Source organism: Micropterus salmoides, unplaced genomic scaffold (assembly GCF_014851395.1).
Source record: "Micropterus salmoides isolate LMB-PRFRI ecotype aquatic unplaced genomic scaffold, ASM1485139v1 Ms_hic_scaffold_6, whole genome shotgun sequence".
In the NCBI taxonomy this organism is placed as follows: domain Eukaryota; kingdom Metazoa; phylum Chordata; class Actinopteri; order Centrarchiformes; family Centrarchidae; genus Micropterus; species Micropterus salmoides.
In genome coordinates, this window is record NW_024044348.1 from 27,699,540 (window position 1) to 27,716,215 (window position 16,676).

A 16,676-nucleotide genomic window follows, 5' to 3' on the forward strand; every position below is an offset into this window, starting at 1 on the left:
AGTGACGGTTAATATGCTGAGTCACCTTGGTTAAGTCTAGAGGATAGCTTCTGTTAGTGAAAAATGTCAGATGAAAAGCACAACATTAATTTTCATACGTGATAGTTAAAATTGCCAGTTCAATGTAGCGACAAAAATGTTAAATTGTCATAAATCACTGATACAAAGTGACTTGTCATGACAGGATATCACTATTTGTATGGTAAACAGAGCAATGGCCTTCTGTCTGTTTGTTCAAATTAAAATGCCCTCACATGACATGTGAAACCACATTTACAACCATAGCTTTAATTAGTGAAAAATAAAACTTTCCAAGAAACACCTGCATGGAAACAAATGCTGTTGTGAGTGATATTATGAATCATGTTGCTGAAGCTTTTTTTTTCAAGAAAGAGATTAGTGATCCCTTAAGTAAATTGGTCACACAGAGGCAGTTTAGGATAACAGGCCATGATTTTGATGACTTTGTAGCTATTAAAAAATGTCAGATGGCCATATAATATAGTCTCTCTGATTTAAGAAAATAAAAATATCAGTATATAAAATCCAATTTAACCTATTCAAGCAAGCCATTGTCTAGTGGCTACTGATTGCTTTTGGAATTTAGCCCCAGCATTTGATGGAACTGATTCCCCATGCTGAATATAACTTAGTTGTTGTTGTCTTCTGTTGTTTTTGAATTTTTTAATATTCCCCCCTGCTAGATACTATACATAACAAAGCTAAAAAGCACTTATTTTCCAGTAGAGTATTTAAGCCTCATTACCTTTTCAAGTGAATATTTGAACACAGCAGATAGTTTAGTTTTCTCTTAAATTACCATCTACAAATTGAAGCCATTACAAAGCTTGGGCGACTGCTGGATACAATTTAATGTACAGTGAATGTACGAAATAGTAGGGACATCATTTTGATATTCACTGTAACTGCAAGTCTTTCTTTAACTCATCTTAGCTTCCTCCCCTCCTGTCTAATTTATAGAGATTTATTTTGTGGAGATATATTATTATAATGACTTTTGCCTGGATTCACTCCAACCCAAAATAAAAAAAGAGAATAACATCATATCTGTACAGTAATAACATTTTCTTTTCCTGGAATTTAAATTTAAAATGGTATTCTCTTTGGCAACGACCCTCCTGTGAATTTAGAGACACAGAGCTGTTCATTTGTGTAGGTCGACAGAACAAGGGATTACTAAATCAGAGCATGTAAAACGGAATGAGAAGAATCAAGTTTATTGCCAAGTAGGTTTCCACATTCAAGGAATTTGCGTTGGTATTTTGGTGCATTGCAAACTTTAAAGTAAACAGAGAGCACAGAGATGATAAAATGAATCTTTCATTCCCCCAGGAGTAAGGAAGTATACGCCGTGGGAGATCTGCGCACACTCAATTTGTGTGGAGACATCACACAACATGTTTGGATCTGCCATTTTAATTCATGTGCGGACAGTCATATCAACTCATTCATGCACGCACAAACACACACAAACTAATAATTACATTTTATCTACACATGCTGCACTGTGCGACAGATTAACATGCAGTTACCTGAGCTTTCGGATGAATTAACAAAAGACAAGTGTTTATTTCTCCCAACAGCTGTGCTATCAGTAAAAATAAAAAGCTATGGCTGATTCATTACTCTACAATACAGTACAGAATTTTAGCTCTTAAAAAGTGTTTTCCTTGCAAAGGCTGAGGAACAGTTTGTCCTGTTAACCAAAAAGAGCTTTTTAACCAAAAGGAACACTCAAAAATATGTTTTTAAGTTACTCATGCTCCTCAGCTGTGTTTTGAATTCAACTTTGAATGCTCTTCTTTAAAGGGACTACTGTAACCTATTCAGCAGGATTGTTTATCAAATTGTACCCAATTTTCCAGCCTACTAACCTACTTGTGTACAATGTCTTGCACCTGAAAGTTTCAGGATCTCAAGGCTGTTGTTTGACAAAATAATGATAGCTTAAGATGTGTTTTTATGGAGAAAATAAAACACTATTTCTTGTCCTCCACAAACCCAGCCTATAGGCTCTAAAATGAAAACGTCTTAACCTGATTAGACTTTTGTGCTTGTATGTATTAGTAGTATGGAGGCTATACGTAGCTAAAATGCAGTTTAATATGACAATGAAATTGTCACTTGATGGTCATTTTGGGTGACTGTGATTACATTACAAAGTAGTAGAAACACATCTCATTATAACGCAGTGCAATGGCACCACAAACTACAGCCTCCAAAATGACCCAAAGGTTGAATGAACACCTCTCTAAAACAGTTTCAACAAAAACATTATACAGGACGTTTGTATAATACTCCAATAATTTTTGTTAGGTGTACATAATAAACAGGCAACTGTGTTGTTCTTTATTCCGAGTGTAATCTTTTGTCTAAGTCACTTATTGGGCCGAAATTGTGGAGTTCACCAGATATCAGACAACTCTCATCTCTTTCACCTGCTTATACTCGTTTCCTCCCACCACTCACTACTTTGAACGCAGAGCACATTCCTCACCTTCTCATTGATGTAAAGCAGCAGACAAGGCATTGTGGGAGATATATTGAAATAGCCTACCCGTTACCATCAATGGATTAGCCCAAGGCAAAGAAGCTACAAGGGCCATTTCACTTTCCCGTTATTGATCGAGAGAACAGATCATCCCCTTATGCAAAGGAGAGGAAAAGTACAAACGATAATATCGATTTCATGTCGAAATATTCAAACTAGAAAGTGTTATTTATATAAGCTGCCTACATTCGTATTTATATAAGTGTTATTTTGGAAATGCCTTTAGCACAAAAGCGGGAGAAAAAAAAATCTTACTCATGCTGAACAATCAGTTGTTGGGCCTATAGATAAATAATGGCTGTGAACGCCACATGTAGCTATCAGACCTGGAGGACAATAGAAGGAAGCAAACTCAATATTAAAGTTTTCATAACGTTAAACCTAGACCAACATATAGGCTAGCTGCTCTCTGTTCATTTTAGAACCGTAAAAACGTGCACCGTAGTTAGTTTAGTAGAAATTAGTTTTCTCTAGACATCTACATTTTCTCCGGAGATTTAGGAAAATGATAGAAGAAACCCAGAGGTGTGAATGAAGTGACCAGTGTTTCCATACAGCCATTCTGTGTGCCGATGAAGATAAAAATGTGATCTATACATATGCCGTCATTTATCTGCCAGAATCACAGCAATGCAAATAAAGATTTTATTTAATATAAATAGCTAACTTTAAACGACAAGACAACGTGAAATATCATCATTAAAACAAATTGGGGAACAAAACTTGTACGTGTATTGCAAATAGTACATGAGTAGCTATTATGACAGTTACAGTAAATTACAATCATGATGAGCAGGAGACAGTAGGCTGTGTCTAATTTATTTATTTTAATCCATGAGGCCAGATGACCTCGGATCCGTGTTCATGCGTGCCAGACTGTCATCCTGTGTATCACTTTCTGCTTTGGATGTAGCTTTCTAAAATCCTCATCAACAAGTCCGCCTCCTGAAACAGAGTCCATAGCATCAAGTTCAATTACAAAATCATTTCAATCATTTTTGTGCGCAAAAACAGCTTGGACATTTCTGGTAGGCTACTCACCGGATTTTTCGAGCGGCTCTCTTGTGGATCCACCTGCGCTTGTAACGCCAGCCGCAGGAACTCTTGGAAGAGCTCCCCGAGAGCGCTCTGCTCCCTGGATAGGGTGACTTCCAGCGCATCAGCACCCTGCCCCTCAGCTGAAGGCAATAGAGGGGTATCCATCACGCTCTTCTTGCCCATGAAATGTCCTGCCAAATCAGAGAAAACGCTTGTTAATGACTTGAATTAATCTGGAGGAGTGAAAACCTCTTAGGGACGTGACAAAATCAACATCCTTAGAGGCAGAACATGTTATCGTGTAAAAATAAATCTATTTTATGTGGAACATATATGAAATTAGACTCATAAGATTCCATCCATTCCAAACATGACCGATTATTCCATAGATGTTAGTTTAGATGATAATTCTTACCTGTAGCCCAAAGATTGCCTCTTGGATTGACTTTAATTTTTGCTACTTTATTCCTAAGTTCAGTCAGGTCAAAACTCACTGCGGCGGTAAAAGACATGAAAGAAAATATGACAAGATAAGTAAATAAGCCACACTGGCAAACATTATTCATTGTAAACCGTCTCATCTCAACGCGGAGTGGCGTCCTCTCAGGTACAAGTTTCCAAGTCTCTCCTGTTGGTCGTGAATAGCACAGAGGCATCCCGCTTTTATAGGCTCTCATGAGGGGGTGGGCTCTGTTTTTGTTGCGTGTACTTTTTATTCCGCCAGCTGCATAAATCGAAATGTGCGACTCATTGTCAAGGTTTCGTTGGACCGCGCCTCTGGCTGTGCGTCTTTTACGCACAACACGATTTATCTATAACTCAGGGCAGATACGAATGTTTGCTGAAAAACTGTTCTCTCAGCCACCCAACTTAATGAACAGCAATTTACAATTGCGCAAATGTTCAGTTGGGGTTTGATTAACTAAGGTTTGATTTCATTTTCGCCTGTTAACGGGTAAAATGATTTTCAGAAGTTTTGGGGGATGAGTACACGTTATGGATGGAGGTGCCCTGCTCAAGCAGCAGCTAATTATTCTCAAATAAATTTATTTGAGAAAAGGTCCCTCACATATATTCATCATGCTGTGACAAGTCTTAGTAAACCAAAAAAAAGATAATATGCCACAAAAGTATATTGCAACCATTAATAAAATCTCCATAAACACTGAAATAACGTCTTAGAGGTTGAAGCCCTGTTTAGAGTAAATTGTGTGTCAAAATGCCGAAGGCTATAGCTAATGCTTCCTTCTAGAGCAACACATAGTAATCTCCTGCCCAGGTCCCCCTACCCCCTTCAGCTCCTGTGGCCAGGCCTGGCCCCTTACAATGAGCAACATGACATTTGGCCAGTTGAAGCATGCTGCTGTGATCACCATCAGTCCTCTGAGGACATGAGAACCTGCTGATTCTCTCTGCTAATTTAGAGCTGATAAGACAGAAGGCCTCTTTGTCACTTCAGGGTGCTAAAGTCGCAAGTTTAGTGGAAGGCTGCAGCTAGTATCTTGCTCTTTTCATAACCTTTGGCATTCACACACATATTTTTAATTAGTATGTCTAATTAGAAGACTATCTGACCAACACAACATCACTAGTCACAGACTAGGTGAACTGAGGCAGCCAATGCAACACTGCATTTACATTAAAATACACGATGGATATTTGCATCTCAGCCTCAAAACAAGTGATTCATAGAGCAAGAGACACAATTACACTAGAACACTTTGCTTTGTTCCCTTAGGGCGTTACCATAATGGAAAACTGACAGAAGTAGAAGTTCATGCTCATTCCACAACTGGCACTGCAACTGTCCAAAGATGATCTAAAAAAACAATTACATTTCAAAGGACACCGATTAAATCTTGGTTTAATTTCCTAATCCATGTGTGATTTCTCACATCTAATCGTGGCCACAATCGTAAGCACACTGTTTTTATGACGAGCTGTAAAAGGTAGCAGCAGTAAAAAAGCCCCACCAAACATACTACACGGTCAAGCTCGTTGAGATATAATGGAAGAGAGCAGAATGCATTCAATTTAAGTGAAAGTTCAAGCACCTTGATAGTGTTTCAAGTGGACGCATATAAAAATTATATATTGATCCATACGTATGATTACATCCAGGTGTTGGACAGTCTCTGCCAACTTCACCTCGACTGAAAGAACCCTTAAGTGTCAAGAGTATGGTCACATTGCATCAGAGAAGAGAACCGCAACAAGGTTAGTGCTCAAAGCACATCTGCACTAATGAAAAGTCCACAGTCCACTTAGAAAGAGGCAGAGCCAGTGCTCCACTCCAGTGACCTTTATATAAATTATCTTATAAAAACAGTTAAATGGATAAAAAAAGATGTAGCCACAGTAATCTCTCCACGTGTAACATGTCTTTTTTTACATTTCCAGATCACTACTGTTCTTTCACTTAAGAAAATGTTTTTAATTCCACCACTCTGTTGTGGCCGTTAATGTAGAACAGTGGCCAAAAGAAAATGAGAAACAGTTGAAATAATCCATAGTGGATGGTAACCAGATTTCATATTTAATATCATTCATATTCAGTTGTCATAAAATACTTCACATATCTTTTTCAAAGACAATGACTCAACAGGAAAGAAACAAGACTTAATTTATCTTGATGAATGCTCTTTCACATTCAAATGATTGATTACAAATAAAGATCAATTTCAACCTAAATCTAGCCTAGTTCCCTCACAAAAATATTTTAAAGCTTGGATTTTTCAAATGTAAACACCCTATCCACATTTCTACAAAATGTTCAAACAAATGGTACAAAAGAGCCAGTTGGGTTTGACAAAGTCTAACTTAATTCTGTTTTGAAAGGCATGACTGAGGTTTCCTGGACGTAGTTCATTCTTCTTGAGTCCCGAAGTTTGGGTACCTCACTCCCGATGGACCAACACAAAGAGACCGAGCATGAAGAGAACAGCATACTGCAGAACGAAAACACAGGAGATTTAACAAATTAGACAGTCATGCTGAAAATGTTGAAGCTTAAAAACTAAGCAAATCTTGTCAAATGAGATGTGGGGGTCAACAAACTTACTTTGAACTTGGGGTAATCATTCATGAGAATGGTCACGATTCCAATGTATGGCACAAACCTGGAGACGACATAAATGCGTACGGTCAAGAAATTTCATTGATGCATAATTTATGCCAGTTTGTAACGGATGACACTTCCAACAGTACTTCTTTCAGTCACTGAATTAAAAAAGTTCATGATGTTTGCTGCCATAAAAGGAATGTAATCAAGACTTTACAGAAAGCAGAAATGAATTGGACCTAAGCAGTGAAATTAGAAATCTCTGCTACAAATAGGGTTGGGCGATCGTCTCTATTTTCATATCGTCTATTGATCTACCGATTGGCGATCTGATTGCCAGGGGCCAGTTTTACGTTGCAGCAAGTCAGTGAAATGCCTGGAAGCATGGAAGAAAAAGGCTTATTAGCTTTAAGAGAAACCACCAGAAACATCTGTAAATGCCCAGTACAGTGTTTCCCATAGTATTACTGTGCAACTCTGGCGCCGCGCGGGTAGGGGGTGCAATCAATATTGAACGGCAGCTATGTACTGCGTGCTAACCTTGACAACGCAGCTGTGTTCTAACATTAACATAGCTATCCTTATTAGCTAGGCTCCTTACTTGCTTGCTTATAACTTATTTGAAGGTGGACATTGACAGCGTTGTGTTAACAAAAATAGATAGACTGACTTCTTAGAGTTTACTTAAATGCTTTAGTTTCTCTATAAACACGCGGCTCCGTTTCCAAGACAGAGACAGCACGGAGGTTCTGAGCGAATCTATGCGCTGTGGTCAACTCCGCAATGAATTCTGATTTTACTACTATTTAATAGTATACATGGCAGTGAGAATTGATATTGAGGCGTGTGTCGGCATAAATAAATCAGTGAATGGGAAACAGTGTGGAGCAGATTCTAGAAACTTTTTATGTCATCTTAGTTCTGATAGTGAGTTAGTTAAAATCGCCTTTGACGCATGAAAAAACAATCGCTGATCATTCCTTCAATTGTCAATCGGAACAAGCCTAGCTACAAATAAAGGTAAAACATGGCAAAATAACTTAAATTCAGAGAGAAAGAAAGAGGGCACACTCATGAAAAACAATTAGAAGAAACCTTTCTGGGATGAACATCTGCTCAAACATAAACCAGTGTTCAATTCCTTTCCTGTCTTTAAGGGATGTATTTCAGTTGGACGGCTATCACTCGGTCCCTGATGGTAACTGTGTGTGTGTGTCACTAGGGCAAAGCAGTGACCTGCACACCGACTTGTTATCAGTTTTTTGTATGTAACAGAGAGGGAGTGAGTAAGGAGCAATTATTGCATCACACAGAGCATCTATTAAGGTAAAGGTGGGTGTTTTTTATCTCCACAATAGACAACCAGAACGAGCCATGCTCTTTGTCTCCACATGCCGTGGACGTGCCGTATCTAACAGACCTCCCTACACTATCCCTCTCATCTGGACAAGCACTGCTGAAGAGGATGACTTGCCTAAGCCCTACCTTGTTCAATATAAATTAACTAGCAGAGATGATAGAACAATCCTAATCCTCAAATCTTAAACAGCAAAGATGTGAAATTGCTGTTTTGCATATGACCTTGTCAGTTTATCTCCAAACAAAGACAATCTAGGCCATATTCCTCAAGTCCATTGAAGTGTTTCTTTTATTGTAGAAAGGATGATTCCTTAAAAGTAGGGCTGCACGAATTGGGAAAAAATTCATATTCCGATTATTGTGGAGAATATTACGATTTGATTTATAATGGAACAACTGGTACTATGAGTCTACTTGCTTGATTTTGAAGGAAATGCACAAATACTGACATTATGAAATGTGTATTTCTCAACTTGAACAAAGTTAAACGATCAACAATATTTATAAAAATAACTAGTAAAACAGATGTAAAACTGAACAAGGGGAGTGTGTTGCTCTCAGGAGGAGGCAGCTAGAAGGAGCAAATATTGGCACACTGGCATCCTGGCTCTGGCTAAATCTACATCTGTCCACTGCAGAGACACTATTCACAACCTGGAGGAGGAGTTAGTATACATGAGTGTTATAGTACAATATTATAACGTTAAATAAAGAGCATAATGTTCAGTTAAAAGTATACTGTTAGTAGACTATAACAATAATATATTAATTGCTGTATTCATTATAATTTCATATAATAGTATACTATTTTACCCCTAATCGAATATTAAATCCAGTTACAGCTGTTTCATTTCTGTGGGTTGTTTTTATGTATTTAATTTTATAAAAGAAAAATTATCTATATGGGTCTCTAATTTGTTAAGGCTATGTACTAACTATTCAATAATCATATTGTTCAACATTTAAAGATTTGCTGTAGCACATCAAACTTTTTTTAATGTCCCGCCCCATCCATCCTGTGATTGGTCGGTTGATGAAAACTGACTGACAAACACGTCGGCTCTGTGAAAAGTTCAACATGTTGAACAACATAAGGCACCAATACAGCTAACTGTTTTCTTCTGTCTCTGTCACAGAGCGACAGGTGTCCTTCTGTCGGTGCTCCAGTGGCGATTCCGATTATGTTCTGAACGACTAGCAGCGAGGCCGGGAGGGGGGTTGTGGTAGGTTGTTGACTTAAAAGTTACTAGCACACTGCTTATGAATAATTTTTCTGATTGCATATCTGTTTTTAGAGGCACGTGCGAGAACGGTGTGGCCGTGGATATTGAGCAAACTGCAGCGCACATAGACAAGAGAGTGTGACACACTTTCTGTTTTATTAAATCGCACCCGTTTTGCGGTTATGTAATAATCGCACATGACGACATTGCGATTACAATTAGATTAATCATGCAGTCCTACTTAATACATCTCTGCTCGACTTTTCAACATTTAATTGGCTGCAATTCTCCTCCATATTTGAGTTGTACACATATTAATTATCTGTCCCATTACATTATTAAAATGTCTGTACTAATATGGACTTTCCCCAAACAATGTACTTACCCCCTAGCTCGTCCCACCACATCTTTTTTCTCCAGCCAGTGTTGGCCCTGCTTGTACAGTCCTCTGTCATCCACTGCATTGTTGTCTCCTTTGGTCAAGAACTTAATGTCTCCATTTTCCCTGTGGAAAAAGTGTCAGCGTGATTTTATACCACAACACACTTCAAGTCCTATTTTTCACTACATCTGTGTCTGGGTGGGGATTCATGACACGTGTGAAATATTACAGAGCCGTCTCTGAGCATTTTTAGATAACCTTTCAGTACAGTTCAATACTATCGATGGCATTCTCAGGTTTGATACAGAGGTGTGTGACTCAGTGACACTGAAAGTACAACTTAATCATGGACAGCACCACTGATTAAATGTGTATTCATACTTTTCATGAATCTTCAGTACTCTGTGTACTATTGGGATCTCTCTGCCTTCTATCCTGAAGACAACAATCTCTCCCACTCTGATAGGATCCTCTACCCGGTTGGTCAGAAACAGCAGGTCTCCTCTGTGGAAAGCTGGCTCCATACTGCCACTGAAATGATTTGGTAGATGAGCATCATCAAAATTAGTTAGAATCATTTAGATCAATTCAATAGTGTGTTTCCACTTAATTGATAATATGTCATGCCAATCGCAACCTCTGTTTAACAGACATAATCCACAATGCGTGGCAGCAAATTATTATGTTTGCAAAGCCACAAGGAGGTATTAACAACGATTTTCTATGTGACTGCTCAACATTACATTACATGACTTGGATTAAGACCATAAAAAAAAGAACAACTGGATCAGGTTATCTATGGACAACCCTAATCACCAGCAGTCAAACTGGCATTTTACTGCCTGCATAACTTAAAAGTAAAGGTAATGTGACATGATAAAACTAAATACATATTTCAGCCAAAAGAATGACCTGACTAAAAGATCATTTGGCAGAATAATCATTAATTGCAGGGAATTACAAGCCATAACATATAAAATAAAATAAAAAACAGTACAATCTTACTCATCCTAACAGGATGATCAACAGGTCAACAGTTTGTTGTGTGTTATTGTTCACAACAGACTACTGTAGAATAGCAACAGGCATGAGAAGGCATTATCACACAGCTTAACAAAACTTTACTTTTAGTAAATTACGTACACACACTTTCACAGAATCAGGAAGTCATTCTGTTCTAAATGTTGTGCAATAGAAGGATCCTTTTTGACGAGAACTTGTATTTAATATATTTTCTAGGGCTGCAGCCAACGATGATTTTAGTACTCCAAGGTTCTACAGATTATTTCATCAATTCATCGTTTAAGTACTTTTGCTTAGCACCAACCCAAACTCACGGCCCAACCAGGAGAACAACAAACGCACGTGTGCACATTTTCAGCTGAGGATTGCGGCTTACTTTGGCTAGCCTTCAACTCAACAATCAACGATGGTTTCAGTTAAATTCTAAAGTTGCTGTTACCTTGTCTTGTCATTTTACGGTGGACGGACTGTGACATTACAGAGTTGTTGTTTTCTTGAAATAATAACTTTATTCTTCGTCCCTTGTTGTTTTCTCTCTCTTCCTCCACTTTGCAAACAGCGCCATCATGATCACGTCATGTTCACACGTCGTAAGCAAATTTGAACCCCCAAAACAATAATCGGACCTAATATTATGGTTGGGGGGAGCTATCATCTGCATGATGCCAACAGTAGCTTGCCTATTATAAATATATAACCTACTGTCCTATTCTGAGCAAAATGTGTATTTCCATGCAGAACTCAAAACCCTAGGAATTTCTTTACTACTCACTACACTAACTCTCATCAGCAGACATAAGAAATGGCCAATTAAGGCAAAACAAGACTCAAAATCCTAAAACACACATGGCTCAACTTACCTGAGAACAACAACTATTGGGCTCTCACTGCCAGTGACAACCATGAGTCCCTTCCAGATCATCAGCGCAGAGGAAACAATCATACCAAAGTTCAGCACCTGGTAATAGAGCTGGATACAAAATTAAAAATATTAAAATTGCATTTCTAATCACAACCCTTCCAAACATAAGTGTGCCTTTAACTTCTAAGTGTAAATAAGACAATTTCAGGTATAAACTAGCTCAAGACCAACTTTGTAGTTCCAACATATGTTTGAGACAACATTAAATTCACTGCAGATTCATTGGTGACTGTTAAACATATCAGGCGTTAGACTTTAACGTGGCTAACAATGCAACGTTAGTGTGGTAAAATGAGGAAAACGGCTAAGTTAGCTACACTGAAGTCGGGAACATCGCTTACGCAAGGTTTCCAGGTGTCTTTTAAGCTGTAGTATAAAGGGCACCTTTTGAAAGACACGTCTGCATAAAACAGTTCACTTTAAGGTTTCCTAACAAGTGACAGAGAGGCTGCACCGTTAAAAAGAGGTCGGCGGCTAGTAAGGTTAGCTGTGAGGTCTCTTACAATACAAAGAGGCGGCGGTCGCACCATCACAGTAAAACTAATGCTCGGGTACCTACCTGCCGCTTATTCATGCGACGAACATCGTCAAGAAAGTCTAAAGATAACATTGTTGCAAATACTACTGGGTAGAAAAAGCACCTAAATCACATTAAAACGTTTAAAGTCACGAGCATATGGATGCACGGTCGAACAGTTAAACTTGCATCCGAATCTTCCGGGTGCGCTCAACCGGAAGTCCCGCCCTCCTGTGAGCTCAGGGTTGAGGTGTCAGTTCAGGATACGAGAGAGCAGAGGGGGGTTTCCAAAAGCACCAAACTCCACACATCTGAAGTGAAACGTGTTGCTGCCTCTGTTTGTCCAGCAGTGTTTCACAGTGGTTTAAGAACAGCCAAGAGGTGCTGTTAATTCATGAGACTGTCACATTAAGATAAGGTAATGTGATGATTTTTGGCTAGCCTATCTGAATAGCCTAAATTAATTATTATATTTTATGGATGTTTCTAGATAGACCTTACATTTCTTGTAGATGTTGTGTTGTAAATATGTTTTGTAGATTGAAGCCATGCAAAGCCATGCGGATCAGAGCTTTTGACATCCAAACTAATCAATCCAGGCGGCTACATTCATCATTAGCTATACATTTTCCTTCAGTGCACTCAAACATTCTGCAGCTGTGGTAATTAATTTAGGCAGGCCTAAATGCAACATATAAGCAATAAAGTTAAATATGCTTATGCCTGCCTATGTCTATTTCCAGCAACAACTGCATTAATTTGGAGTTGTTTCAATAGCCTGAGGCAGTGTTAATTTATGAGAGGGTTACATTAAGATAAGATAAGATGATGATATGAAAAGATGATAATATAAAATAATGTGATGATTATTGATTTTAAACAGCAGGAAAACAATTATAGCCTAAATTAATTATTATATTTGTATGGATGTTTCTAGATAGATAGAACGTCCAATTCTTGTAGATGTTGTGTTGTAGATATGTTATGTAGACCGAAGCCATGAAAAAACATGCGGATCAAAGCTTTTGACATCCAAACTAATCAATCCAGGCGGCTAACTACCTCAGTGTTAACTGGTCTGCAGACTTAAAGCTTAGTTTTGTCAATTTATAAACAATGAGCTGAAATGTTCTCAAACAGTCTGCAGCATGCAGTAATTACTTTATGAATATGCAACATGTAAGCACTAAAGTGAAATAATTATGTTCTCGAAACTAGATTTTGACAGCGCCCCTATTCAAGACTGAGCCATCAAATCAAATTTTCTATTGAATTTGTGCAATTTGCTCCCTCTGTCTATTTCCATCAACAACTGCATTTGTTGTCATTTGAAGTTGTCTTTCTCCTTAGAATAATATCTGGCTTATCTTTAGCTGCTAAATGCAATAATTTCTTTACTAGCTAGTGGCTAACTTTGTCCATCATCTGGTGCTGGGCGTGAAGCATTCATTGATGAGTTTATCTGAACTTTTTTTTTGTTGCTGCCTGCTGCTGTTAGAAATGAGGTTTATGAGAGCAGTGAACCAAAACGCTGATAGCCTTGCCGATATTTCTCTGGTAATTTGTCTCTACAAGCGACTTCTGTCAGGTTGCACATAGTCATTTGAGCCATCGTTTTGATAAAAATATTGATGAGTGCAGCTTTAAAAAAACATTTACAATACAAACAGAGTAGCCTCTCTGTTTATAATTGTGAGTCAAATGAAGTAAGGCTTACAATCAGTGATGTGGTTGTCATGAGTCAGCAGGTTTCATAAACCAAACAACCACCAATAAAAACAATCACTCTGAATTAATAATTTATGGCATATTAATGGCTGCCTTTAAAGGTGGGTAAGCTCTGTAGTGCAAATAAATCAGTGCATAAAGTCAGTGTCAGGTGAGTTTATTTTCCATTCCAACCTTAACATCTGGACTGTCTCTTAATCAAAATTGTAATAATCTAACTCACAACAAAGAAAGATCTCAGCGAGAACCTTTTATTACTACTAATTATTAACTGCTTTCTTTTTTCATGGATCGCATCTAATTTCCTAGAGGAAGCGAGTCTCACTGAGTAAGTGATAACATTATTAGTCACTTCACATCTGAAACTCACCAGCCATTACTGGTTGTTGACTCTGTGGGGATTATTAGTAACACATATGTTTGAGCCATCATTAAAAAGTCATGTTTTATGTTAGGATATACATGTTGTTGTCATTTATGACTCATACTTAATTATATTCCCCCCCTCCAGTAATTAAAAGTTCATTTTAATGTAACAATAGATTAATAGAGACTATGCTGACTGTGTGTTTTTCTGAACTGTGTTTTGTTTCTATCTGTTTAGTTTTCCTCGGGACACATCTATTATGACAGAGGCTATGTCATACTAACATGGTGTTTTGGAGATTTACCCTATAATAAATTGTAACCCCAAAGACTTAAAATAAAATAAAAATGCTCTGTCTTTTTAGTAGTTAAGTTTTTAATCTGTTTTGAAAGGATTGACATCTAATTTTGTAACAAAACTTTTCAGATATATGTGCAATCTGTTCAGCATCCAAGTGCACTTATGGAGTATTATTCATTATTCATTAATGTCTCTTTCTAACCTCAAATTATTCTTTCAATTCAACATTTGTTTTTCTTGTACACATATACTCTATTCACTAAAGAGCAAAATGTAACTCAAATTTAAATTAAAATGTGGCTTTCTGAATTCATACTTCCATATAGGCTGAATCTATATCTGCAAAGCAGTGTCTGAATGCTGTATGCAAAACTGAATTTCACAGTTGGTTTATGATGGCTTAACACTCCCTCAGATTGCATTGATCTCTTAACATCTTACTAATACATTTGCCATGCTTCGTACAGAGGATGTTGTGGTTGCTGCATATCCTTTATCAGTTTTACTGCCACCCTTCTCCCCTGAGCAGAGGAGGGCAGTAGTTGTATGGTGATCCCAACAGTTTTTCTAATGATATTAAAGACTCATGTTTTGATTGTATGTTGTGTGGTCTTTAACTCCATCCCACCAAAACCACTGAGCAACATTGTGAAAACCATAATTAAGTCACCCAGTAATGCTGTTTAAAGGTTGTGCACAAGGCCCCTTGAATATGAATATCCCTGCCGGGTTGGACTGATACCAGGCGATAGCCCAGGTATTTTGTTGTAGATATTATTGGATTAGAAATTATATATTATCTTGAGATCCAGGTGCCAGAAGATGTGGCTGTGGTGAGCTTTATGCTAAACATAATTGAGCAGATTTTTTCTTCTGTTTAGCAGCATATTGTTTACTGCTGTGCTTCCATCTAGTATGCTCACCTCCTCTTCCTCTGCAGTATTTGAAAAGGAGATAGCACAGCGCTATTGGACAGCGTTTCATCATGTGCATATCTGTATTTTCTGCACTCTGCATTTAGACAACACTGATTTTATTCAGATTTAGCCTTTAAGTTCCCCCGTGAGAGGAAATAATGTGAGATATGCATCAGAAAATCATTATTTCATAGTCAGCAAAAGCTTGCTGTGATGTGGCAGATTAACTCGGCACTGACAGTCAACTTTGCGATGGCACAGAGACCAGTGGCAGCCTGCGACTTTTGGTGGACTGTAGATAAAACTTTTTTCAAATGCCAACTAGTCTGTGGCATTTAGGGACGTGTGATCCTTTTCATAGAATCTGCCTAAATGGTCACAACTACCCTGGCCCGCCAATGGTAATTGAGGTCATTCAGGTACAACAATGTGAGGTCAGAATCACAGGCAGCCTTGTGAGAGAGTGGTTCTTAGATGTCACGCTTGCCAGTTGCTGTTTCTATTTGTCATTGTTTTTCCATTTGATTTACTGAGATGTTATTCTATATCCAGGCATAACCATACATAATGTACAGCTTTTTTAGACAATTTTTCTGCTTTCTGTTGCTGCTGTTATGTGTCAAAATTATCAAAAAGATTTTTTGTGTGGAGCATATTTTTACATGTTGCCACATAATGAGCACGAATGTGAGACTGAACTCTGCAAATGTGTTTAATGTGCTAAAGACCCGGTCTCTGAGCACGAGATCTTCATATTAACTCAACATTATGTTCTATTAAATGAAATTGCAATTACGGCCTAAATGAACACACAAGATTTCTACAGTTGGGGACTAACAATTCTCTCATTTGATGTGTCTTATCATGGGTATTAATGCTGAGATTACTGTGAGTGATCCAGAGCTCTTTATAGCATTCAGTCCGACGTACTCAGTGCAGCAGTAAGAGCTGTGCCAATGAATCTTTCCTCTGTAATTTCTGCGATTTGCTCATAATTTCTCCTGTCATGCCTTGCACGAAACTCTTTCGGATTAAGGTATGGCTCATTGTCTGACATTATTCCTGTCAGACAAATATAATTTTTTTTAAATAGACAAAGATTCTGATGACGTGAAGACATCTTACAAAGTGAGCATGGTTAGGTAAGAGATGATTTTAGTTAATTTCCAAAATAATGTAGATTTTACATATATTTGTCACTCCGTGACAGTATTGCGGATATGCAATGCGTGACACAGACAGTGAGAAACCACTTTCCCAGATAAAT

At 37.9% G+C, this 16,676-nt stretch overlaps 2 protein-coding genes and 1 long non-coding RNA gene across 3 annotated transcripts; 1 reads left to right on the forward strand and 2 right to left on the reverse strand.

The window, feature by feature from the left end:
- Positions 1-3,055: 3,055 nt before the first annotated feature.
- nmbb (neuromedin Bb) lies at positions 3,056-4,546 on the reverse strand. Its single transcript, XM_038701992.1, has 3 exons — positions 4,026-4,546; positions 3,614-3,801; positions 3,056-3,517 (listed from the first exon to the last, which is right to left on the reverse strand). The coding sequence occupies exons 1-3, from the start codon at positions 4,285-4,287 to the stop codon at positions 3,464-3,466; spliced, it is 504 nt and encodes a 167-aa protein (XP_038557920.1). The 5' UTR covers positions 4,288-4,546; the 3' UTR covers positions 3,056-3,463.
- Positions 4,547-6,122: 1,576 nt separating this feature from the next.
- On the reverse strand, positions 6,123-12,318 carry sec11a (SEC11 homolog A, signal peptidase complex subunit). Its single transcript, XM_038701801.1, has 6 exons — positions 12,140-12,318; positions 11,519-11,628; positions 10,017-10,166; positions 9,639-9,758; positions 6,672-6,729; positions 6,123-6,558 (listed from the first exon to the last, which is right to left on the reverse strand). Exons 1-6 carry the CDS (start codon positions 12,188-12,190, stop codon positions 6,508-6,510), a joined length of 540 nt encoding a protein of 179 aa, XP_038557729.1. The 5' UTR covers positions 12,191-12,318; the 3' UTR covers positions 6,123-6,507.
- Positions 12,319-12,395: 77 nt separating this feature from the next.
- LOC119890502 lies at positions 12,396-15,092 on the forward strand. Its single transcript, XR_005442247.1, has 3 exons — positions 12,396-12,515; positions 14,135-14,153; positions 14,430-15,092. It is a non-coding gene; the product is annotated as an uncharacterized LOC119890502 (long non-coding RNA).
- Positions 15,093-16,676: the final 1,584 nt, after the last annotated feature.